This window comes from Ostrinia furnacalis, unplaced genomic scaffold (assembly GCF_004193835.3).
Source record: "Ostrinia furnacalis isolate ACB-3 unplaced genomic scaffold, ASM419383v2 OfSCF4320, whole genome shotgun sequence".
Lineage (NCBI taxonomy): Eukaryota > Metazoa > Arthropoda > Insecta > Lepidoptera > Crambidae > Ostrinia > Ostrinia furnacalis.
The window spans coordinates 51,044-72,799 of NW_021134559.1; the positions used below are offsets into that span (position 1 = coordinate 51,044).

At 37.1% G+C, this 21,756-nt stretch overlaps 1 protein-coding gene across 5 annotated transcripts; it reads right to left on the bottom strand.

The window, feature by feature from the left end:
- Window positions 1–1,394: 1,394 nt before the first annotated feature.
- LOC114359359 (Nucleosome assembly protein 1) lies at window positions 1,395–21,252 on the bottom strand. Of its 5 annotated transcripts, none has more exons than XM_028313708.1 (9): window positions 21,145–21,252; window positions 20,676–20,790; window positions 13,723–13,930; window positions 13,151–13,320; window positions 9,237–9,367; window positions 8,550–8,710; window positions 6,519–6,707; window positions 5,436–5,558; window positions 1,395–2,477 (listed from the first exon to the last, which is right to left on the bottom strand). In XM_028313708.1, exons 2-9 carry the CDS (start codon window positions 20,780–20,782, stop codon window positions 2,361–2,363), a joined length of 1,206 nt encoding a protein of 401 aa, XP_028169509.1. In that variant the 5' UTR covers window positions 20,783–20,790; window positions 21,145–21,252; the 3' UTR covers window positions 1,395–2,360. The 5 variants fall into 5 exon arrangements, with proteins under 5 accessions (XP_028169509.1, XP_028169507.1, XP_028169508.1 ...); XM_028313706.1 differs by having other exon boundaries at window positions 5,436–5,579; XM_028313707.1 differs by lacking the exon at window positions 21,145–21,252 and adding an exon at window positions 21,011–21,099 and having other exon boundaries at window positions 5,436–5,579.
- Window positions 21,253–21,756: the final 504 nt, after the last annotated feature.

The following is a 21,756-nucleotide window of genomic DNA, read 5'->3' on the forward strand; positions in this document are numbered from 1 at the left end:
ACGAAACGACAATGTAATGTAATGCTGTTAGGATTATCAAAATTGACGTAAAATTATACTGTAGCAAATAAAACATTGTACTTATCTGCTTGGGGCTGTAGCTAGCAGATTACGTGGTCTTCCAGAATTCAGAATTGGCAGAACATAGATTCAGTCACAGTAAAGTTTTAACACCTCATCAACAATTTTGTTCTATCAATATTTACCACTACTTATGGCCCTAATAACCGTACTTAATAATTTTACCATTAATGATAATAGAATATTGTATGCAGTACAAAAACGTCAAAAAATAAAAGCCATAACGGAAAATAAGGATATCAGTATAGTACCTATGTGACAATAGAATTCATTGTATGTAAGACCCGTATTGTGAGATGACGAAGTTAAATCTATACTTACTCAAGAAAAGATTTAAACCTGCCCGAGTTCTAAATATTTGAATTCAGCCAATCACAGGCTTGATCTTATCTTGAGTTTTAATCTAGTTATGAACTTTGTTTCATAGTACGAGCCGTCTAAACTGATATAGACTGTTTTAGGATTTTGAATTCGTGAGGGTAGTTCTTATTTGCACCGATTTATTTATATAAACGTATTTATCCTAGTTTTCTCACAAAGTAGTTGTTTCACGAAGTATGTTTTGTAAACAAGATCTGACAGTGTTATAAAAGACAAATCGTGATAAAATATATTGTTACATCATTGAACGTTAATAAATTTATCTTATGAAGTTTCTGTGTATCTTTTTAACCTTCCCAATGACATCCTGCTTCCTTAACCAGGTCACGGAATAAAAGATCCTTTTGAGGATATTTCCTCTTAGTTCAGCCAGTTGCTATCTATCCGCTTAGTAGGTAGTAGACGATTCCAGTAGTTTCGTAGTTTCTAAATCGCACATACTCCATTCTAAAGAGTGAAAATATTTTCTATGGAGAGGCTGCCAGAAAAAATATCACAGCGCGCACCACACACCCACGACGGCACTATCGCTCCGTATTCACAAACGATGCTTGCTTTAGTGAAGAAAATCGAACGCACAGCGTTGAATAGCTCTGTGGTTCGTGTCACCCTGTGCGTCCACGCGCACTGTGAGACCTCATAGTAAAGTTTGTGAATAGGGGGCATGTGTCTATGCCAATAAAGTGTAAACAACAAACAAACCATGATGGGGACTAAAAGAATCGAATAAAATAAATTACTTCCCATGCGGTGTCCCCAGTATTGGTTAATTTAAAAAAACATCAATTTAATATAAACCATCGGCTTCTAAGGTGGTCGCCCGTGGCTATGCTCCTACCTATACATACGTCGTGTGTATTCTCCTCAATCCCTATGGGCATAAGTTTAGAAATGAAACTGCGAAAATATGTAATTATTAATTTTATTTAAAAATGTTGTGTACAAATATCCTATAGCTGGTGTATGTACGCAATGCGGCTTCAACATTTTCTTCTGCCAATGCTTATCATCATAGAACATTGGCGTATTATCACGATGACCTTTTTTACAAAACATTTCTCACTGATGTCGACATCAACAATAACATTTATGCCTAAAAACGAATTTTCGAAATAGGTACAATCTATAAAAATATGTGATGAATAATAACTAAGGCTGGAACCTGCTCAACCATGTAAGATAATTAAATTAGAATTAAAATTAAATTTATTAACGATACGGGACATGAAATTTCATAGCATGGAAGGTTTTATCAAAATAATACCGTCTCGCAGACCGTTAAATTTACCAACAGTTGTTAACAAATCATGAGGCAGTGTTCTTTACATCGCGTCTAACGACATATCACTTAGCTATCATGCCTTCAGCACCGATCGACCTATACAAATAACTTTACATTTTAATGGACACAAATACGGTAGTGAATTAAAGGCGGATAGCATTATAGTGCCAAGTTGCATACCTCTTTTTAGGAATGTCACGATTTCCACCTATTCCCGAGGTCCCATAATCCGAGCTCAGCTGTAACGGGAAATGGCCAAAACTCGAAATTTTATCAAGCGTTAGACAATGTAACAGGCACAATACATAGATTTAACGTTAAATGAACTTACAGCTTATCCGGCCTATGAGAGCTAACGCTTGCCGCCCACCATTCCAAAACGGGCGTTCCTTACAATATACTATACAGGGGATATAAATTTACATTAACAATTTGTCAGAATACTGAGAAAATTACCAGATAAGCGATCAGGTCGCAAAAATCTAAACATATCTAAAAGCAATATCCTGCATTTGCCTAAGTTTTAGTAAACAGATGATCCCTGACTGGAGTGTAGACCGTTATACTGAGCACCAAATCGGCTTTCTTATACGTGCGGCTGGCCGTTGTTAGCGTGCTACTGCTGGTTGCACTCGGCGGGGTTCTCCTGGGCGCCCTTGATGGCCTTCTTGCCGCGTCTCCGTGGCGCCGGCTCATCATCTTCGCTCTCCTCCGTCGAACACTCTTCCTCCTCCTAGTAAGTCAGACAGTGTTAGGACAACATCGATGATAGGGAATCTTAGCGCTCGAATCTTTTTGTTGGCACCAGTTCGTTAGATAGGACAAACAACAAAACTAGAATGAAATTGAATGATTGATTTATTGTGAAACAAGAAAAAACAATTGAACACCATAACTTTCTTCCAATCTATTATTTTCTTTGATGTTCAATTGTTTTACTTTCGTACGACCTATTGATGCTCAATTGTTTGCCTAATGTGAATATTCTAATAAATTCCCAAAAATGATAATTTTGTGAAATGAGATCGACGCGTAATATCCTAACAAACTGGCGCCTTCTACAATAAATTACCTTAGCGTAAAATTCCCTATACTAACAATCTCCGCTTCGTTACCTCGCGATAACAGTGAATTCTGCAACCATCCGCATTCTGGAGTACAAACTCGCAACTAATCGCATGCAAACAAGGATAAAAGAAAATAAAACACACATGGGTAAAAAGCATACAATTTAATGTCACCATTACGACATCATGCCAAAACATAAGCCATAACCAGTATGTAAAACTACCTGACGAGCTGCTAAACATTGACGATATTATGCTAACTTCAATAGAAAGTTACATAAATAAAAAAATATACATCTATATTCGACCTAGCTATTGTCAAGTTATTATTAAAATACATCTCTGAGTAAGATCACAGTTTGCGATGTCCAAGTTGAATTTAAAATGCATTTGGCACAAGAGAGATTCGGAAAGACCCTCGAGCGGCGTCTCTTGGAATGACAACATTGAATTTCGACACACATAGTTAAATAAGCCTAAGAGAATAGTAATATCACATGAAATTTCAAAGTACACAAACGAATATATAAAATTCGTAAACAAAAATACACACTATAATTACTGTATAATAATAAATAAAAACGAGAAATTGTATAACTAAACTAGAAATGCAATATAGGTATTGTAACAGACATCTAACAAGTAACATGCATTAAACATTAATTAATTATTAGAAGGCACCTTATTGTTCTCGCTTCAAGTCTAAAATGGCTTAGAGCCGCATAATAGTGCATCTAAAACATATTTATCTGTTCGAAAGATAAACCATGCATAGAACAGCCTCTGGGCGCGAGAAGTACATCTCATACAAAACTAGCGTAAATACTATCGATTTAAGACTACCCGACGCATCGCAGGAGTATTCGTTATCACTTACGCCTCGGCGAATAGAAATTATTTGGTATAAATTTCAAAATTTCGATATGGAGTGATATGATGGCGGTAGGTAAGCTCTATACTAGTGGCACACAAGTGCAACGATACGGCCTATGACCACGAGTCGGCTAAGCGTTGCCAATAGACCAGAGCGGTGCCGCGAGGCAATATAACGCTAGGGCGGCCTGCATCAGTCCTCCGCGTCCGAAACTTCCTCCGTCCCCGAGTCTTCGTCAGAGTACGAATCCTCCTGAAACCAAATATACCGCGTTTTGTTCGTGCACCAATCGATGCCCGCAGACGTAGATACCGTATTCACATCGCGCACAATGTTTACGCACACGAAAATTGGGGGACTTAGCACCGAACTAGTTATAGTTACACTCGGAAAACTAGGCTTGGAGAATTTTGATTTTTTCCACAATTGCGCCAAAATCCGTGGCGATTTTTAATTTTTATTATGATTACCGTACCTTCGTCTGTCGGGGGGAGGGATAGGCAACACACACCGTACTAAGCAAGCATCTACCATGCAACTCAAACTACATGTAGGGAACACTAGATGGCTGTAGAATTCACTATATCGTAGAAGCGCAAGATTGTAATGTACTTTCAGTGTATAATGTCTACACTTGTGTATACAAGATTGCAATCGTCTGTAAACAAGTGGTTAAATGACAGATTCTTATCACATGATATTTAAAAGCACCGCCAAGAAGCTTTGTAATGATTAATGATTATTTCCCGAATTTATTGTGACTCGACCTACATGTCTAAAAACCATACCATACTTAACAAAGATGTTAAGAAGTTGGCAAAAGTTTAAATCAATGATTTCAGACTACATTCACGAATTTCTCTAAATTAATATAGCATTAAAATTTTAAAAAATCACTGTTATTTTCTAGGAAGTTACACTGTTGTTCAAATAAGGAAGTCTGAATTCACTGATTAATTTTTTACCCGTGACTACACACAACTAACATTGACAATGGTTAATAGAACTTAGACATGCAAGACAAGTTAAGAATTTTAGTGCTATGAATATGTTGTCTTTGAGTTCCTATCATGTGTTATTGAGAGTAAAAAGTGTAAAGCTATGTGTCTTTCATTTTATAACATTTTGAAGAAAATCGGTAAACTGTGTTATCTCTGTTTGACGCATAAGATAATAAATCAACTCAAAAAGTGTTAAAAAAGTAAAACGCTGCTTTGAAATCAAATAGCACGTTTTCTTTTAAAATTGATTACATATGCAGAAAAGAGAAATTTAACTAAACAAATGGTTCACCAGAATCATTCATTTAGAAGTTCAACCATTGCTAAAGACCTTTCTCAATTTATCGAGATGAGATTGGAATGTTAAATTAAGAATTGCGTGAGTGTATCTGTAACTACATATACATCGTGTCCCAAATTCAACGATAAGCCGGCGCCATAGGGTGGACAAGTTCTTGACTACTTTAGGAAAAAAAAGAAAAAAAAAAACACGATTTGTAAACACTATCTTTAATAGTTCATCCAAATAAAGGAATTTTGACTTTACTATCCTATTGTTTATTTCTGTTCCTATAGTTTAGGAAAACTTACTAGGTAGTTAAACGATAGGAAAAATAAGAAAAAAAAAATAAAGATAGCTTTTTTCCTAAAGTCATGGTCATGTCCTTATGGCGCCGGTTTATCGTTGAATTTTGGGACACGATGATGTATTGTTACGTGTCCCGAGTGTCTTTGTGTGTGAGACTGACCTCCTCCTCGTAGTCGTCGTCGTCGTCGTCGTCGAGCCCTTCGCCGGTGTAGAGCAGGACAGCGCGCGACACGACGCGCTCGCGAATGTAGTGCCCGATCTCGAAGTCCGCGGTCAGCAGCGCCTGGTCGGACGCATACACAATCTTTACATAATAATATAAAATGCTTTGTCCTAAACTGCTGATGGTAGAGACTTGAATGGTGTGTTCTTTCCATCTGATAAGAGATTTACCAAAATTCTACCCCTAAGGGGTGAAAAAGAGGCCCGAATACTGAGTATACTGACTAAGCCTAAACAATAAACATTCTGATGGTAGAGACTTGGAAAGTGTGTTCTTTGTATGACTAATTTTCGTTTTCACCATCAATCTCAAATTTTTAGGTGACCCCTATGAAAACAAAATGCCTGATAAGTGTTACCATAGGGGTCGCTTAAAAATTAGGGATTGGTGGTGAAAACGGGCATTAGGCATGCGATAAAGGAATTTCCAAAATTCTACCCCTAAAGGGTTGAAAAAGGTGGTAGGTAGTTGGTATGGCACAACGCGAATCCAACGATCGACTAAAACATTGGTTCCCAAAGTGGGGGGCGCGCCCCCCAGGGGAGGCGCAGACCTTTAGAGGGGGGCGCGGGTCATCTGTGTACTAAGTATAAAAAACCTACGACCGCTGAGAGAATGCATTCCAGACTGCACGATACGACCAATAAATAATCTGACTAGAGGTGCGCGGAATTTTTTGTAGGCGCGTTTCAAATAAGTTTGGGAACCAATGGACTAAAATTTTGCTTACGCAAAATGGAACAAAATTTATGGAATACGTGTAGCTTTTTTTGTTGGAATTTATTTCCTAAAGGGGATAAAAAGAGGTAAAACGTAATTTACTTCGAAGTTGTTATCAATACTCCTCAGTGCGGCGAGAAGAAGTGTTAATATTTTGTGAGCCAAAGAAACCATTTCTTCTTCATCCTATAGGAGTGACGCAGGAGTCTCACCTGGATGTCAGGCATGACGAATGGCGAGAAGAAGGGCTTGTATTAAAATTAAGACAAACTTGCGATACAAGTAACACAGAAGTCTCACCTGGATATCAGAGGCAAGGGTCGAGTTGGGGTCATCGGGCATAGCGGGCGGTGAAAAGAAGTTGAAGAACGAATCGGCCTGCACCGACTTGGTGACGGTGCGCACTGAGCCGCGAGACTTGTGCTTCTGTTTCTTCTTTATCGTCTTCACTGTTACATTCTTGCCTTTCTTCCAGGCGATTTCGCAACCCTGTTGGAGATTGAAGTGGATTAGTCAAGTGTTTTACATAATTCGAATGAATGAGGGCTATCGTATTTATCTTAACAGTTGGCACCACTGGCGATTGACAGGACCTTACTCTACAGTGGCGCCATCTTGATGAGTGCAAATGCGATAGTCCTCCTACCACTTTACCGCTCACAAGTTGGTGCCACTGTCTTCGCCACTAGCAAGTGACAAGACCTTACTCAACAGTGGCGCCAACTGGTAAGCGCAAAAACGATAGCCCTCATTAAATAAAATTACTAAACTGCAAAAATCAATTTATGAGTTAACTAGCTATGCACCCGCGGCTTCGTCCGGGGTTTTCCCGGAAATAATTCAAATTTTTCTCGCCGTTAAAATAATCTTTGGACTTCAACGAACATTAAAAAAAAAAGAATTGGTAAAATTGGTCCTGGCGTTGTCGAGTTATGAGATTCATTTTTATATTATAGAAGATTATCATCAGGTCATTAGATCGCAATTGCAACGACCCTCTATAATTTACCATTGGAGCGAAGAAAAAGCAATTTTTTTTTTCCTTTTACGATAGACATTTCCATTCTGCAAATTTCACAATAACCATAACAAAGGCGTCGCTTAACCCCATCCTCATAGAACCGACACTTGCAAAATAGAAAACCATTTGCGTGAAGGTCGACGAGCTTTCAACGGCACCTCATTACTGAAATGGGTACATTACCTTCGCAATTTACACTACAACGCTAGACAACAATCGAAACCTATTTAGGTGGTTTTATTGCCTTCTGTGCTGATATTTTACGATACGTTAAACGTATGATTGCACATGTAAGTTCTGTAACACGCGAGGTTTGTAGTGCAATTTGAAGAAACCCATCATGGGTCAACAGTCAACACCCAGACAGACTGAATTCTATTCGAACTCCTTTGAAGTACAGTCAGCGTCAAATAGTTCGTAACACCCAAAATAGCCAATAAGATCGCAACACGTCTTTGTTACAATTGGAATAAGGTTGTGTTAGCAACTTTTTGGTCACTAAGGTTCAGTTGCACCACCTAACTTTGACCGTAATTATAACTATAACCCAGTCTTTCCCAAAGTGGGCGATAACGCCCCCTTGTGGGCGCTGCAGGATTAAAGGGGGGGCGGTAAGAGACCCAGAAAAAAAAGTCGGGATGTTGTGTAGAGGCTTGGGAGGCGTCATCTACTAGGAGGACTCTTAGACACCGACTGAGTTCGACTCTTGACTACAAAAATGGGGGGCGCTAAAAAATAATTTATTATCAAAGTGGGCAGTAGACTAAATAAGTTTGGGAACCACTGCTATAACCGGTGTTTTTTGTATGGAGTTTGACAGATTTTTGATGTTTGTCAAAGTTAAAGTAAGATGGTGCAACCCAGCCTAAGTGTCACGAACTATTTGACGCTGACTGTAGTATGTAGTCAAGATTAAGATCGCGGCTTCAGGACCCGCCTCTTTCAGTCGGGGCAGTCAGTCACCTAAGATTGTAACGTTAGGTCATCGCCACATTGCGTGCCAGAAGCGTCATTTACAAATAAAACAAGTCGTATAAGACAAGTTTTAGCTGGTACTTCAGAACAGCAGTAAAAGATCGTCGTACTTTCAAATAAATACACAAAAGCCAAAGTGGCTTTTATTATGTAACATAGGCCTCCGCGGTTTGTATCGGAGAATAATGCCTAAAATGCTAAATGACAAATCCCTACCAACTTCATTAAACTAAACGGTACAATTTAGTTTGCAGGGGGTAGTGTGCCAAAACCGCCTCCTCTATAAACATCTAACAATAAGATTTTGTTTTATCCAAATATTATCATCAACATACCTTGCACGAGTAGATCTCTGGTCCCTCAAACTCCAACGGGTTCTCTTCATCAGGCTTGCACTTCATCGAGTACTCCTTCGTGAGCACTGTGTTTGTGAAGTAGTCGTTGGGTGCAAAGTGGAACTCCAGGGTGAATCCGATGGGCTCCTCGTGCATTTGCACTGCGGGCAAAAGTGGTGTTTAGTGTGTGAAGTGGTAAATGGGGTGTAAAGTGGCGATGTGAGTTGCCTCAGTTGGTGATGCATGTTAAGAAATCAATCATGATTCTCAGATAGTGGTGTAAGTTTGTCATCATAAAATATTGCAGATTTGGTGTTGTATATCATCATTATACAAAATAGTACAGGATAGTTTTTAAATAACGCCTAATGCGTTAGATAGATAAACATACCAAAACAGCAAGTTAGATAAGTAGATATTATTATATTGAATAGTATAAAAACTTTTCCAAGATCAACAACAAGTCTAGAATACATTTACTCCAAATTGATATAAATCACTACTGGTGAATTATTATGGCTAGCAATTCACTAGCAATCTGATTTAACTTTGAATTTAAAAGACTGCACATTTTTAAATGCGCAATATTCGTGTTAGCAAAAAAGTCCTCTTTTAGTAGACTGCAAAAACTTTCCTTATTTCACTTACAAATAAAGTCTGAAATAGCTTATCAAATAAAAATCTTACCTTTGATGTCTTGCAAGCATTTGAGGATGGGCTCATCGTGTTCCTGCATCATCTCGCACAGCATAGAGACGTTCTTGAATATGGTGTACCAAAAGTCTGGGACTCCCTTGACATTGGGGTCCATAACGGGCCTGCGGAGTAGAGACGGGCTTGTGAATACGGGACAATATTGGGGGTGTTGGGAGAAAAGTAGGCGGAGCCTCAGTTGGTGATGCATGTTAAAAAATCAATCATGATTTTCAGATAGTGGTGTAAGTTTGTCATCATGTAAAAAATAATGCCGATTTTTTGTAAAATTGCGTAATAATACAGAAATGTCTTTTGCCTTGCGTCCGTATAAAAGGAAGCTTTACATTGTTTTTTCCTTATAGATTTTTTTTCTATACACTGCAGTAGTATTTTGTTACAATTATAAATAATATTTTGTTAAAGATAAGTTTAGAGTGTATCAGAATATTTATTACAAAGTTTCATATTTGATTTCATCCAAGCCGCATAATTCCCACAAACGGCGAAGAGAACAAAATTCATAATTTTGCAAACAATTATCTAGTTGGTTGCGTCGATTGAAAAAATATCGAACACACCCAACGACTATAAAACTAGCGTTGGGCGGTGCTTTCATCGATGAAGCATATTATCGACACGCTCGGCGCCCGCGCACTTCATTAGGCAGATAACACACTAAGTTCCAATGATCACAGATAAACGAAGGTAGATAGAGAAAACATTTAACGATCGATTCTACTCGCGTAATAATGATGTGACGCGTAACCAATTACTAAGTTCCGGGAACGTATTATTTTTGAATAAGTAATTGGGGCTAAAATTACCAAATTAATGGTTTAACCGTTCGGAAGTAGTTAATCGCGTGTTAAATATAAATAAATATCAGTATTTTGGTATTTCAAATTATCGATGCGTCAGCTACAATACAAAAATGGTATCATACACGTAGGTGCGTAAAGTATGTACAGTATGTAGTCTGCCTTAGACAGAAGATAAACATTTAAACGAGCACGCGTATTTACGCTCCCGTTGTGTAAAAGATGCTCCACTTAACTGGCATAATAATAAATAACAAAGTTTCTTTCGTCAAAATGTATTTGTATTGTTAATTAATTAGTGTAGAATCTCATAAATCAAATCATTTTTCATTTTTAACTTAAAAAAGCAAATTGCGAGTTTCTCGATTGGCGATTCAGAATCATGATTTGAATTTTTTAGTAAATAAAGGATTTTTCAGTTAAAAGTGAAATCTTGGGGTAAGGAATTATCTTAGTAATTTTAAAGAAAAATATTATCCATCCATTATCACATAGTTAATTAATATACTCCATTGTACTGATGTTATTAAACAAAACCTCGTAAGAACTAAAGGAATCTAAGGCTGAGTTGCACCACCAAACTTTAACGGTAACTCACGGTTTTGACCGATTTTTGACGTTTGTTAAAGTTAAAATAAGATGGTGCAACTCAGCCTTAGAATCTTCATTGCAGTCGTAAAGTTTACGCTTCTGGATACGTTCTTGACCTTATTCCCGAGTATAAACCCGTTTCCTTGAGTTAACGTTTAATAAAAGCCGTAGCTACGTAGCTGCAATACAAACGCGTCAAGTCTGACATTGGCCGAGTCCTTGTGTCCCAGATAAAAAATAGAGCATAATCAAACATACCTATAGCGATTGCTTTAGTGAATAATATTGTTATTCTTTTTTGCGCTTTCGTTAACCTTTATACGGCATTGCGACTGAGCATGATAAAAAAACTGACTTTATTTGTGCTATAAATTTAACATTGACGTGCGATCAAGCCAGCATACCTGTGCTCTATTATACAGGTTTTCGACTGGCTAGAAAAAATACACGTATCCGACTCAAGGCAGATAAAACTATGGCTTATGACAGTTGGACCTTGCCACGTCACTATTACCACGTCAGCAATGCGTTTACAAGACATTTGGAAGGTAAAAGCAGCTGTCAAATTTTTTTCTGTGTGCGGTCTTACAAACGTCGCACAGTGATTCGAGTAGAACAAGCTAGCTGGACAATATTATTTTTTTACTTAAATGGGTTTAATACACGCATTACTTACTTTTTTGTGCAATTTAAGATTAATTAGGCTTGTTATTATAATTATTATAGGTAGGTTTGAAAAAAATATTTTTTTTGGTAATAAAATATTTATTTCCTAAAATCAAGAGAAACAGACTAAAAAGGAAAGAAGAAACTAACTTTACGGTATAATAATAATTGGTCTTATGATGTATTAGGTGTTAAAGTATGAAATTCCCGTTTTTTATGGAGAATTTAATGAAAATCAATTTTTCGATATAAACATTTTTGCGATTTATATGGAACAAAGAATCTCAGTTTTTTTTAATTTAGTGGGTAGACTGGGACAACATTAATGACTTGCCAAGTTGCTGTGGCCAGCAGACATTTGCGCTGCAGCTTCAGCAGCCAATATCAGTTCTCAAGTACTTCTTGAGGAAATGAGGTCTAAAAGTCTTCTTCTTTTCGTCTTTTTGCTGGACTCGTCGAACTCCTTGAGTGGTCGTCCAGGTGTAGAATCTTTCGACGTGGAAGACTGAACTTTATGAACAGAAACATGTAACACTATGGCTCCGGGAATCCACTCAGTTTTGTTTTTCATGAAGCGTTCCCTGTTTTGCCGTATTTCGTCCATTGAAATGAAATTGAAATGCGACTGATGCTATTCTTCAACTCTCTCAGCGAATTTTCGTGATCCCAATACATCACATTTTGAGAATATAAATTAAAAATCATGCTATTCTGGTCACTTTTTCAATGTTTTAATCATTAATCAAAAAACTTGATTTTTTATTAATCTGAAAAAATAAAATTGTTGTGCAAAAGTGTGCAAACTGAAACTGGTATATTTGAATACTAGAGGGTTACAGCTACAATATATATAAATTCCAGACTGGGGTCAAGTGGGGGCATACAACTTCTAGTCTTCCAAACATAAAATTTTGAGAAAAATATAAAGGTCAACATTTCGCCATACTTTTTAAAACTATGTGCATTATTATGTACCTTATTGTACAGAAAATAAAAAGTACTTACCCTTATCTTCAAAATCCATCACACAAATATTTGGTCACCATAGTAAAAAATAATGTCAGGTGTTGTCGAAAGTCGAGCAAAATTAGGAATTAAAAATTACACTATCCTCATATCCTCACTTACCATGTTAATTACTCACGACTAGGTAATTAACAAAGTAAAAAATTGTGGAATCCTTAATGTCTGGGATGTTGTTTATCGTTTTTTATAAACGATAATCAGAAATTCAACAATGACTTTTGTCCAGCTAGCTTGTTCTACACGAATCACAGTGCGTCGTCAAAGTCTAACGTGCTGCTCAAAACGTCTTATTTGAAAATGCCCTAAAACTTCTGGCATATGAGCCGTAGAATATCGGCAGCTATCTTCCTATTGAAGCTACATTACCATAAGACTTAGGCCTGGTTCAGAACTTCAGACAGCGATAAATCATAATGTGGTCAAATAACTGCCTTTTTATGTTGTGTATGGGAAGTTCTCGTACATTCTTTTTTATGCATAACAAGGCAGGTATTTGACCACAATCGCACCTGGTGTTAAGTGGGATGCATTCTAGGATGGTACAGTTTAAATACGATGTAAATATTGCTTGTCTTCTAGTGTATGTCTTGTTGGTTGTCCTATTAAATAAATATCTAGGATGGTACATAACGTAGCCGCATGGTTACCGCCTCAGTGCTTCGCCAATAAGAATCATCCAGAAACCACGCGGTTTTCGCGCGTTTCTGAACCTATAGCTTAGGAGTTAGGATCCATAAAATCTCGGCAGCTGTCTTCCTGTTGAACCTACATTTACCCCTTACATGTAAATGTTGATGTACTCACTCGACAGGCTTGACCTCGTCGCCGGGCGGTTTGGGCTTGTCCTCGGTGCCGTCAGTGATGGCCGCGTTTTGGACCGCGCGTGCCAATTCCTCCTCCTCGCTCTCGTCGCGCCACGGGTTGAGACACTCGTCGTCATTGGGCTCGTAGTCACCGCTGACGATTTGGGCGCGCTGCAGGAAATGTTCAGATTGGTATAAATGTTCACACAAAATCGAGGATTCTTAAAATGTTCTTCAATGGCGACGATAGATTAATTACGTCGGTATGGACTGGATTTGATTTAGTGGAACGCTGGTTTAATCCCTGTTGACTATGAGACTACTGGAACTTGTAAACTCCGCCTTTGGACTGGGTTCAGCAGTCCTAACACAAGAGTATTTCTCTAAATGCGAGTGGTTACTAAACTATTCAGTCGTTTATTACTTTAGTAACCTCTCACTAAAGTAATAAACGATTGAGTTTGTCGTAAAATACACAAGTAATCTTTGAAAAAGAAATACCAATATGAGCTCGGTAGTGCGACTGGAAACAAATCTAAGGATATTTAGCAATAAGTTTGATTTGAAGCTTACCTTTTCAAACAACGGCTTGTACAGCTTCTCATATTTGCACTCGAGGGCGTGAACCTCGCTGTAGAACTTGGCCTCGATGTCGACGAACTCCTTCTGGAGCGTTCGGAGAGCGCGCACGCGCCGCCGAACGTTCGGCGGGAGGGACGCCATGGCTTCGGCGTGGATGCGGTTGGTGATTGCGGCGAGCATCTCGTTACGGGTGATTCCGCTGTAGACAAAATAATTATTTAGTACAGTCAAGTGTCAAAGTTCGTGACACCCAAAGCACCTAGCCAATAAGTTCGCAACACGTCTTGTTACAGTTGGAATAAGGTTGTGTTATCAACATATTGGCCACTTTGGGTGTCATGAATGAACTATTTGACGGTGACTGTACTAGAAATAAATACAAATCAATATAAGAGCATTCCTTTACTTTCTTTTGAGATAACGCGTGTTTCGCTAAGACAGGCTCAAGATGTAAAAGTTACAGAAACTGTAATTACGATTAGGTCGCAAATCCTGACGCGAATTGCTTCCACATACTTTTACATGTTCAAATTTTCGTTGAATTGAATTCATTGAATGCATCAACTTTGGGATTGAACGTTTTCGAGGAAAAACAACGAATTTCTAGTGCAATTGCCAAAATAAAATCAAATGTATACAGGAATAAATTTCGTGCAATCGAAAAGTCCAAAAATATCAATTAATCATGCACATCGATAATTTCATCTCTAATTGACGTCAAATGTGATGAACGAACGAATCATTGACAGTTACAATATAGCTATTAATGAAATAAGTAATCATGAAAATAATACATTTTTCATTACGTCGCGTTCTTTAATAAGTTTTTCATTTAGCGTATTTTCTGTTTGCTTATTTGATGATTTCACAAAAGATTATTGATTTTATTAACTTTTTTTACAGAAAAAGACAAATAATCCGATGCGATGTAATCAATTTATTGTGTTTAATAATTTTAATTCGGGACAAAAATGACTATTCCGCGACAGGTAGATTACTAGAAATAATACTAATATTATTTATTGAAATTATACAAAACGAAACGTAACCGCAAAAGGCATTCTAATTTGCTTTTCAGTTGAAAGGACTAAGCACCTATGGTAGGTACTCATGAATCAGTCAATAAGAAAAAAAAACTCGTGTAAACGACACCGCATTGAACGAGCTCTGATTAATCACTTCTTTTTATACCCGACAACGAACCTACAGTCTAACATTAAGGTTTATTGACTACCACTTTAATCGTTTTAGCCTTGTAAAAAAATAATGATGTAGGTTTTTCTGTAGGAACATCCTTTATTGGAAAAAGAAAGAAGTTATTTCAAATCAAGGTCTACAGAGGAATTGTTTACATTAGGAGTGATTTTATCGAAAATATTGCGCGCTTTCTGGCTCTAGGAAAATTCGTTGATACGATTGAAAGTTATAATATGTTTTTTTTGACAATGCCCGACGCCCAGACTGCTTTGTACGAGTGTAGGTATGTAATTACACAAAAAAGTTTCCATCACATCGCAACTGCGCAAATCACTTGCCCACATGTATGGATTCGTAGATGTGTAATTAACGTTTTATCTGGCGCCTTTTTTATAATCTGAAGAGATTTAATACGCGGTCTGTGGTGAAAATATGCGTCGCAGTGTTATCGATCAACTAGAGCGCGAAGTGAGTCACCGGTTCGATGACCCAAATTGCACTCCTTCGTATAAAAAACACTTCGATCCCTTTCAACTTAAGTGAGTAATGATGGGTGGATGAAACGATAATTAAGGTCCTAGGTTAAAATCCTCAATTTGCCTTGTAAATTATTTAATATTGAAGGTCACGCACCTACAGTTGAGACAAACAAATGACCTGATGGTCTACGTAACGATTTACGTAATTCCGGCGCCACACATTGGTATACTGGCTCCCAGGTTTTGTCTGGTTCCGATATACAAATGTTTAGATCGGTTTTTGGACATCATAGACGTAAGGCGAAGACCGATCTACACTTCTCTTATTGGTGTATTGAATCCCATCCCAGAGTCCTAGACGTAAGTTGGAGCCAATACACCTACCTACCCATAGTATGGCGCCGGCATTACCAGGCCAGTTAAGATTAACCAGATCGTTAAATAATCCCGAAGATGCCGTGCTAGGAGCACAATAAGCCTACACAATAGATGCCAGGATATAAAGACTGACACTACATGGCCTACTGGCCCATCTCATTCTAGAATCAGTGGTATTGTGTGTGCATTAGTGAGATTGATTTAGTTTGAATAGTTTTTTGAACCATCAGAATCCCAATTCTCAAAAGACATTGAAATAATACCTATCATACAAAATTTGTAAGACTGTGTTTTGCAATTAGAATTCAAATATTTTCGAAATATGTATGTCTCATGATAGACAATACAGTCAGACCCAAAGGATTAAATAAATCTATTGAGATTAAGTTTTTTACTAATCTTGAAGTTTTAACTATTTGTCAGAAAATCAGAAATTCAAAAACAAATTATTTTAATACCTGTCTTATTTTCTCCTACAGGAAATTCTTAACCCTTAACCACTGACGTATCATTTTGTTACACTAACACTGACGTACGTACGGCATACGTACGTAACTTTGAAGACCTCTTGATGTATCAATAGAGTGTAACATTGGTGAAATTTGANAGTTTGATTTTCATGAGTTTGGATGCTCTGTAATTTAGGTCGCCATCCGCAGTCTATGTACATTTGTGTGCAGTTTAAAGTGCGGTGGAAACAAGAGCAGGATATAATTAAATTTATTTGCGCTGTTTGTGCAGCAGACGTTTAAACATGTTCGCCGGACGAGCGGTCGGAGTCACAGCTTTTTATTGCTTCATGTGGCAAATTGTTCTGTTGGTGTAACTTGTGTACTTTAACACAAACACTTTTTGTTTTTATCCTGGGTACTAGGTGTTTATGTTGTGCATGAGACGATAATAATGTTCTTGAATGATTTATTACTTACAATTTCTTCAATTATTCTTCTTGGTTACTTTAGTTACTTCATCTAAATACACCTTCGTTCCACATTTTCTGTTTGTCGAAAGTTATCTTCGTTTTTAGTATGGAGCTAGTGAAAACTATGTTTGCAGAAAAAAACTACGTCGCATTATAGCATCTCGATTCCAAATAGACATATTATTAAAATGATTATCTTTTGTAACACGTTTGAAGCCACTCGGCTAACTGGAGAATTTAACAATCGATACTATTATCCATGTACGGTTGGCCTAAGACTTACTTTCTTCTCCATCCTCTTGAGGTGCCTGTTGTTTTTCCACCAGGAGACGTCTGCTTCGGGCCGGGAGCCGGTCGTCTTGCACTCGATCTCGTACCGCTTGTCGGCGGATATCTGCTTCTCTTTTGTTAGTATCGTCACTGATATTGGTTTTACTGAAAGAGGAGAAGCGTTTTAGTTCATGTTTTAGGTTTTGAACTTTACGTATAGTGTCATATTAGTTTTATTCACTTGCGTAGTTACGCTTAGCTTATTCTGGATTTGAGACACTAATTTGATGATGGTTTAATAAGTAAGTTTGCAGATACCTTAAATATACATTCCTTCCTTCCATTCTAACTAGTTAGGTTACTAATTAGAAAGGGAATTAACACAACTCAATTTTATTTCTTTTTTAGCTATGATTTATCAATTTTCTGCCTAATGTTTTGTGAATACCACTTAAGCGAGAAATCGACCCGTTTCATAGCTTTCCAAACCTGTTAAATTCTAATAATCCCCTGGCATGCAAGAATCCTCAAAAGCATCCAAATTTATTGTACCATATTTTTGGAAAAAAAATATAACTTATCTTGTAATCTCAAAAAACCTTAATAAACAATCAATAAAATTAACATGCAAAATATAACTCACAGTTAATATCTAAAATCAGGACTTTCGTCTCCGGTGGCGCAAGGTTGGTGTTTGACGCCTGGCACACCAGTCTCGCGTTCAGATGCTGTCGTCCAATGTTAGGAAACGTCAGCGTGTTGACTGTCACCCCATCGGGCCGCTGTTCGAACGAGTCGTCAATCATCTCGTTCTCGAGGTACCACGTCACCCGCGGTCGTGGTCGTCCTGGAAAGAAGTTGATTGTAGAATACAACCCCTCTAGATGGTACACCTCAGGTACTCAACAACCATTTGCCCCCTAGAAGCAGTCAGGGAGTGTAGACAAAATTATCTATTTACTTTTGGTAAATTAGGTTATTAAACCTTTGTTTGTCACCTGTCATCCGCTTTGCAATGGAGGGAAGTCGAACCTTAATTTCGAACTCCTCCTATGTTCTTCTGATTAATTTCGTTGCGGGTCCAATGACAGTTTAACTTTCCCCCGCGACAAACTTGAACTTCATTGGTTGGGTTTTTATGGCGGTCAAGCTTGGCTTCACAGGTGTTGCAGTGGTGGGATCGAGAGGTGGGAATAGTCCCGTTTTGGTAAATTAGACACGGACGTTCTCGAGGTACCACGAAAAAAGGAAATTGTGGAATGCAGTCTTTAAAATTTAGAAACACTTCCGAAACTGTATCATTTTACCGCTGAGCGGAGCATTGGTAGATCCATAATATGCCAGCGTGGTTTCATCAATACTTGGTTGGTAGTGATGGGACAAATAATTAGATGATCAAACGAACTTACCAAGTGAAGTTCGATCTGAATTATCCTGTTTTCGCCGAAGAGATTTATTTTACCGTGTAGTAGTACCCCTNTTAAGGCAAAAGCAGAAATAAAAGAGAAAAAACAAAAGCATGGTTAAGGTAATCTTGGCTCTTACATTAACAGATTATTATAAAGATTACACAACTTCCTTCCGTAGTAACTACTTGAAATTCAACTTAATAGTTCTTCTAATTAACCCTTTAACGCACACCCTAACTTTTTTTTGAATTCGCTATATTTCTAAGTGGATATATATTCTATAGCGTTATTTATAACAACATGTATTAATAAAATTATCAGAAACTAGATATTTTACGAGAAAATACAAAAAAACTAGTGGTCACTATACTGACCATTGACCGTTCTGCATCACTAAAATAACCAATATTCATGTGAAATCACTGGCCAGTAAACTGGACACTTATGAAAAAAACCGGTTATTTTTATGTAAATTACATATTAAACTAAATAAAATAATTGCGTATTTAGTTATCAATCTTTAATTAGGCTAAAAACATAATATTCAACAAAGTATCAAATAAAATGATTGTATTTCTTCTTCTGAGCCAAAAATAGCATGAAAAAAAAAACAAAATTAAAAGTTTTGTCAACTAAAGTAAACATTATATAATAATTTAGAGACAATATTATGTTGTAAAATAAAAAAACGTGAATGAAAACTCAATAAACCCAGGATTATTATATACATTATCCACAAATATACATAATTTTGTATGAAAAAATACCTAAACAGTTATAATAATGGGGTATAACTACCGAACCCGTATATTTGGGCTTATTATGTTATTGTATTATAAAAATTAATAATATACTCAGTATAAAACGATATAATTTGTGTGTAAAAATCAAAACATATAAATATGAGACCACCTCAAATTCACATGTGTAATTTCTACACAAGGCTTTTTCAACACACTAGTCTGTTTTTAATTGCAAAAATAACATGTTTATTTTACGGTTTTCGACTATATTTTGACGTGATGATAAAGTATATACTATAACATTATTATTTTACTCATCTTCTTTACGAAGATATGTTTTTACATTGAACTACACTCGGAAATATGTATCGTCTGCTTGCAATGGCAGCAAATACTAATACGGGTGTGCACAGTGGCCAGTTGACAGGCCACCTTAAAAAAGAGCACGAATTTTTGATTGCGTGTGACGTCCTTGAGCGCTGGCTCGTTTCTAGGCCAGCGTGCTTTATTGGCTATCGTTTATGATCATAAGGTTCGACATTGTTACAAAAATCATTGAATTATCGGCAGTAAAGTGACTGTCCAGTTTATTGGCCACTTTGTATGGGCCGTCCTATAAAGGGTTAAATGATGAGTCATACTTGGAGAATTCAGATCAAGTGACACATGTGACTCACATTAATAGGACTGGAGTACCCTTATGGTACTCCCATGAGAAATAATAGCATAAAAAATTGCTGATTGAATGAGTTATAACAGAACTATTTCCTTCTGAAATAATAATATGTCAGTACAAACTTGTAAAAGGATTAATTTAATAGCAATTCTATAACATTGTGAAAAAAATAATACAACTGAATCTTTTTTAAATAACATCTAGACGAAGATTATGAATAGATCATGTTTGAAAGTTCCTTGTACCTAATTATAAATATATTTTCTTTCTCTTTCCTTGTGGTAAAATTGTGAAGTTGTACATTTCAGCACATGTGCGGGGATACTCATTTTGTTTCAAGTTCATTACAATTTACTAATAGATGTAATGTAGTTAATTCTCAGAAATGTTTTGCTGATTGAAACAAACCACATGTGCTGGTTTTTCTGTTCTGTTACATGTGCAGAAAAATATGAATTTGGCCTTTGGGAAAACAATTGGAAATAGTAGTTAAATTAAACAAGTGCCAGATCTAGGACCAGTATGAGTATTGGAGAGTGAACATGTGAGTGACCCTTTATGGTTTAGATTTTTTGACATCATCTGCCCCAATATTGGAACTGTGCAAAATGCAGATATTGGCAAAACTAACAAAATCTACAAAAAAAACATTTTGTTCATGTTTTAGCAAATTCTGCTGCGTAAAAATTAAATTATTGACATAAGACATGTGTAACTTGACATGCCAAGTCACTGGTTACGATTATCGAAGAAACAAATCAGTGTCATACAGAAGAAGTTCTCTGCACTTTACCGGTGAAATAAATTAATTGCAGTGAACTAAGAAAACAAACAAGCGTGTAATTTTGATAACCTCAATTAATAGCTCACCTCTTCATCAGATGTTGAGCCAGTTCACCACCGCCAACGATTTCCTCCTCTTCGCCAGACTCCACCTCCGAGGTATGGTCATCACCAGCGCGTTCAACGGTACCCATAATGTAATCTACAACAAAGCACCCTTTTATCAAGACTTCGCGCCACGTTGGTTATACCGGCATCCAATAAATTTAACAATACACCATATTCTCACACTTTCAACGTATGTTTAGCGAGATATTAGGACAATACAGCCAAATATATAACACTTCTTTCACTATTTCAATCTAAAACATAATGCGTAGTTCACTGTAAAACCAATTTGGTCGACCACATGGCGGCTTTACCTTGCTCTGTAATTAGCGATCCAAAATGACTTATGTACGTTTAAAACTTTCTAGGAACAAATAAATCAATACTTCCACTAATTTCTAATCAGCTGCTTTTATATTTTGCGAAATAATTGCCAATTTTTACGTACCTGACTGCCGACAAAAGTTCTAAGAAAAGAAAGATGGCGACGAATTCAGCCAATGACCTACGCGAATGAACTAAACTCCAGGGAGAAAATTAAATGAATGAATGAAGATTGAAGGTTCCGGAAGTATGGAGTAAAAGTTGCCATACTTAAAGTGAATATTACGATTGTCTATGGGATTATTTCAACCTATCGTCCGTTGACGGGACGAGTGAACCTCGTAAGTCAATTTTTTAAGAAAATCACTTTTCCATGTGACAATGTAAGAAAAAAACCTCTCAAACATAACTTTATTCTTTGAATCAAAAAACTAACCTTTATTTGGTATTTAGAACGTTCTCCTTGTAGCTAGTTATTTTTTCGGACGGAATGTGCTGATAGCCGCGAGTGGCTGGCTTTCTCAGCTTCACCGGGCAATAGGTGAAGGCAGATTGCTCTCAACTTCAAAATTTAAGCAACGAGCCTAAGGGCCCCCTCGAGTGGGGCCCGAACCTCGGCTGTAGAGCAGCATAGATTTTAATTTATAAGAAGTATGTACTGACTGGGTGAACTGGGTCACTTATGATATTTTTAAGACCAGCTCTGCCTCCTTATACAAGTGGCAAAACGTGACAG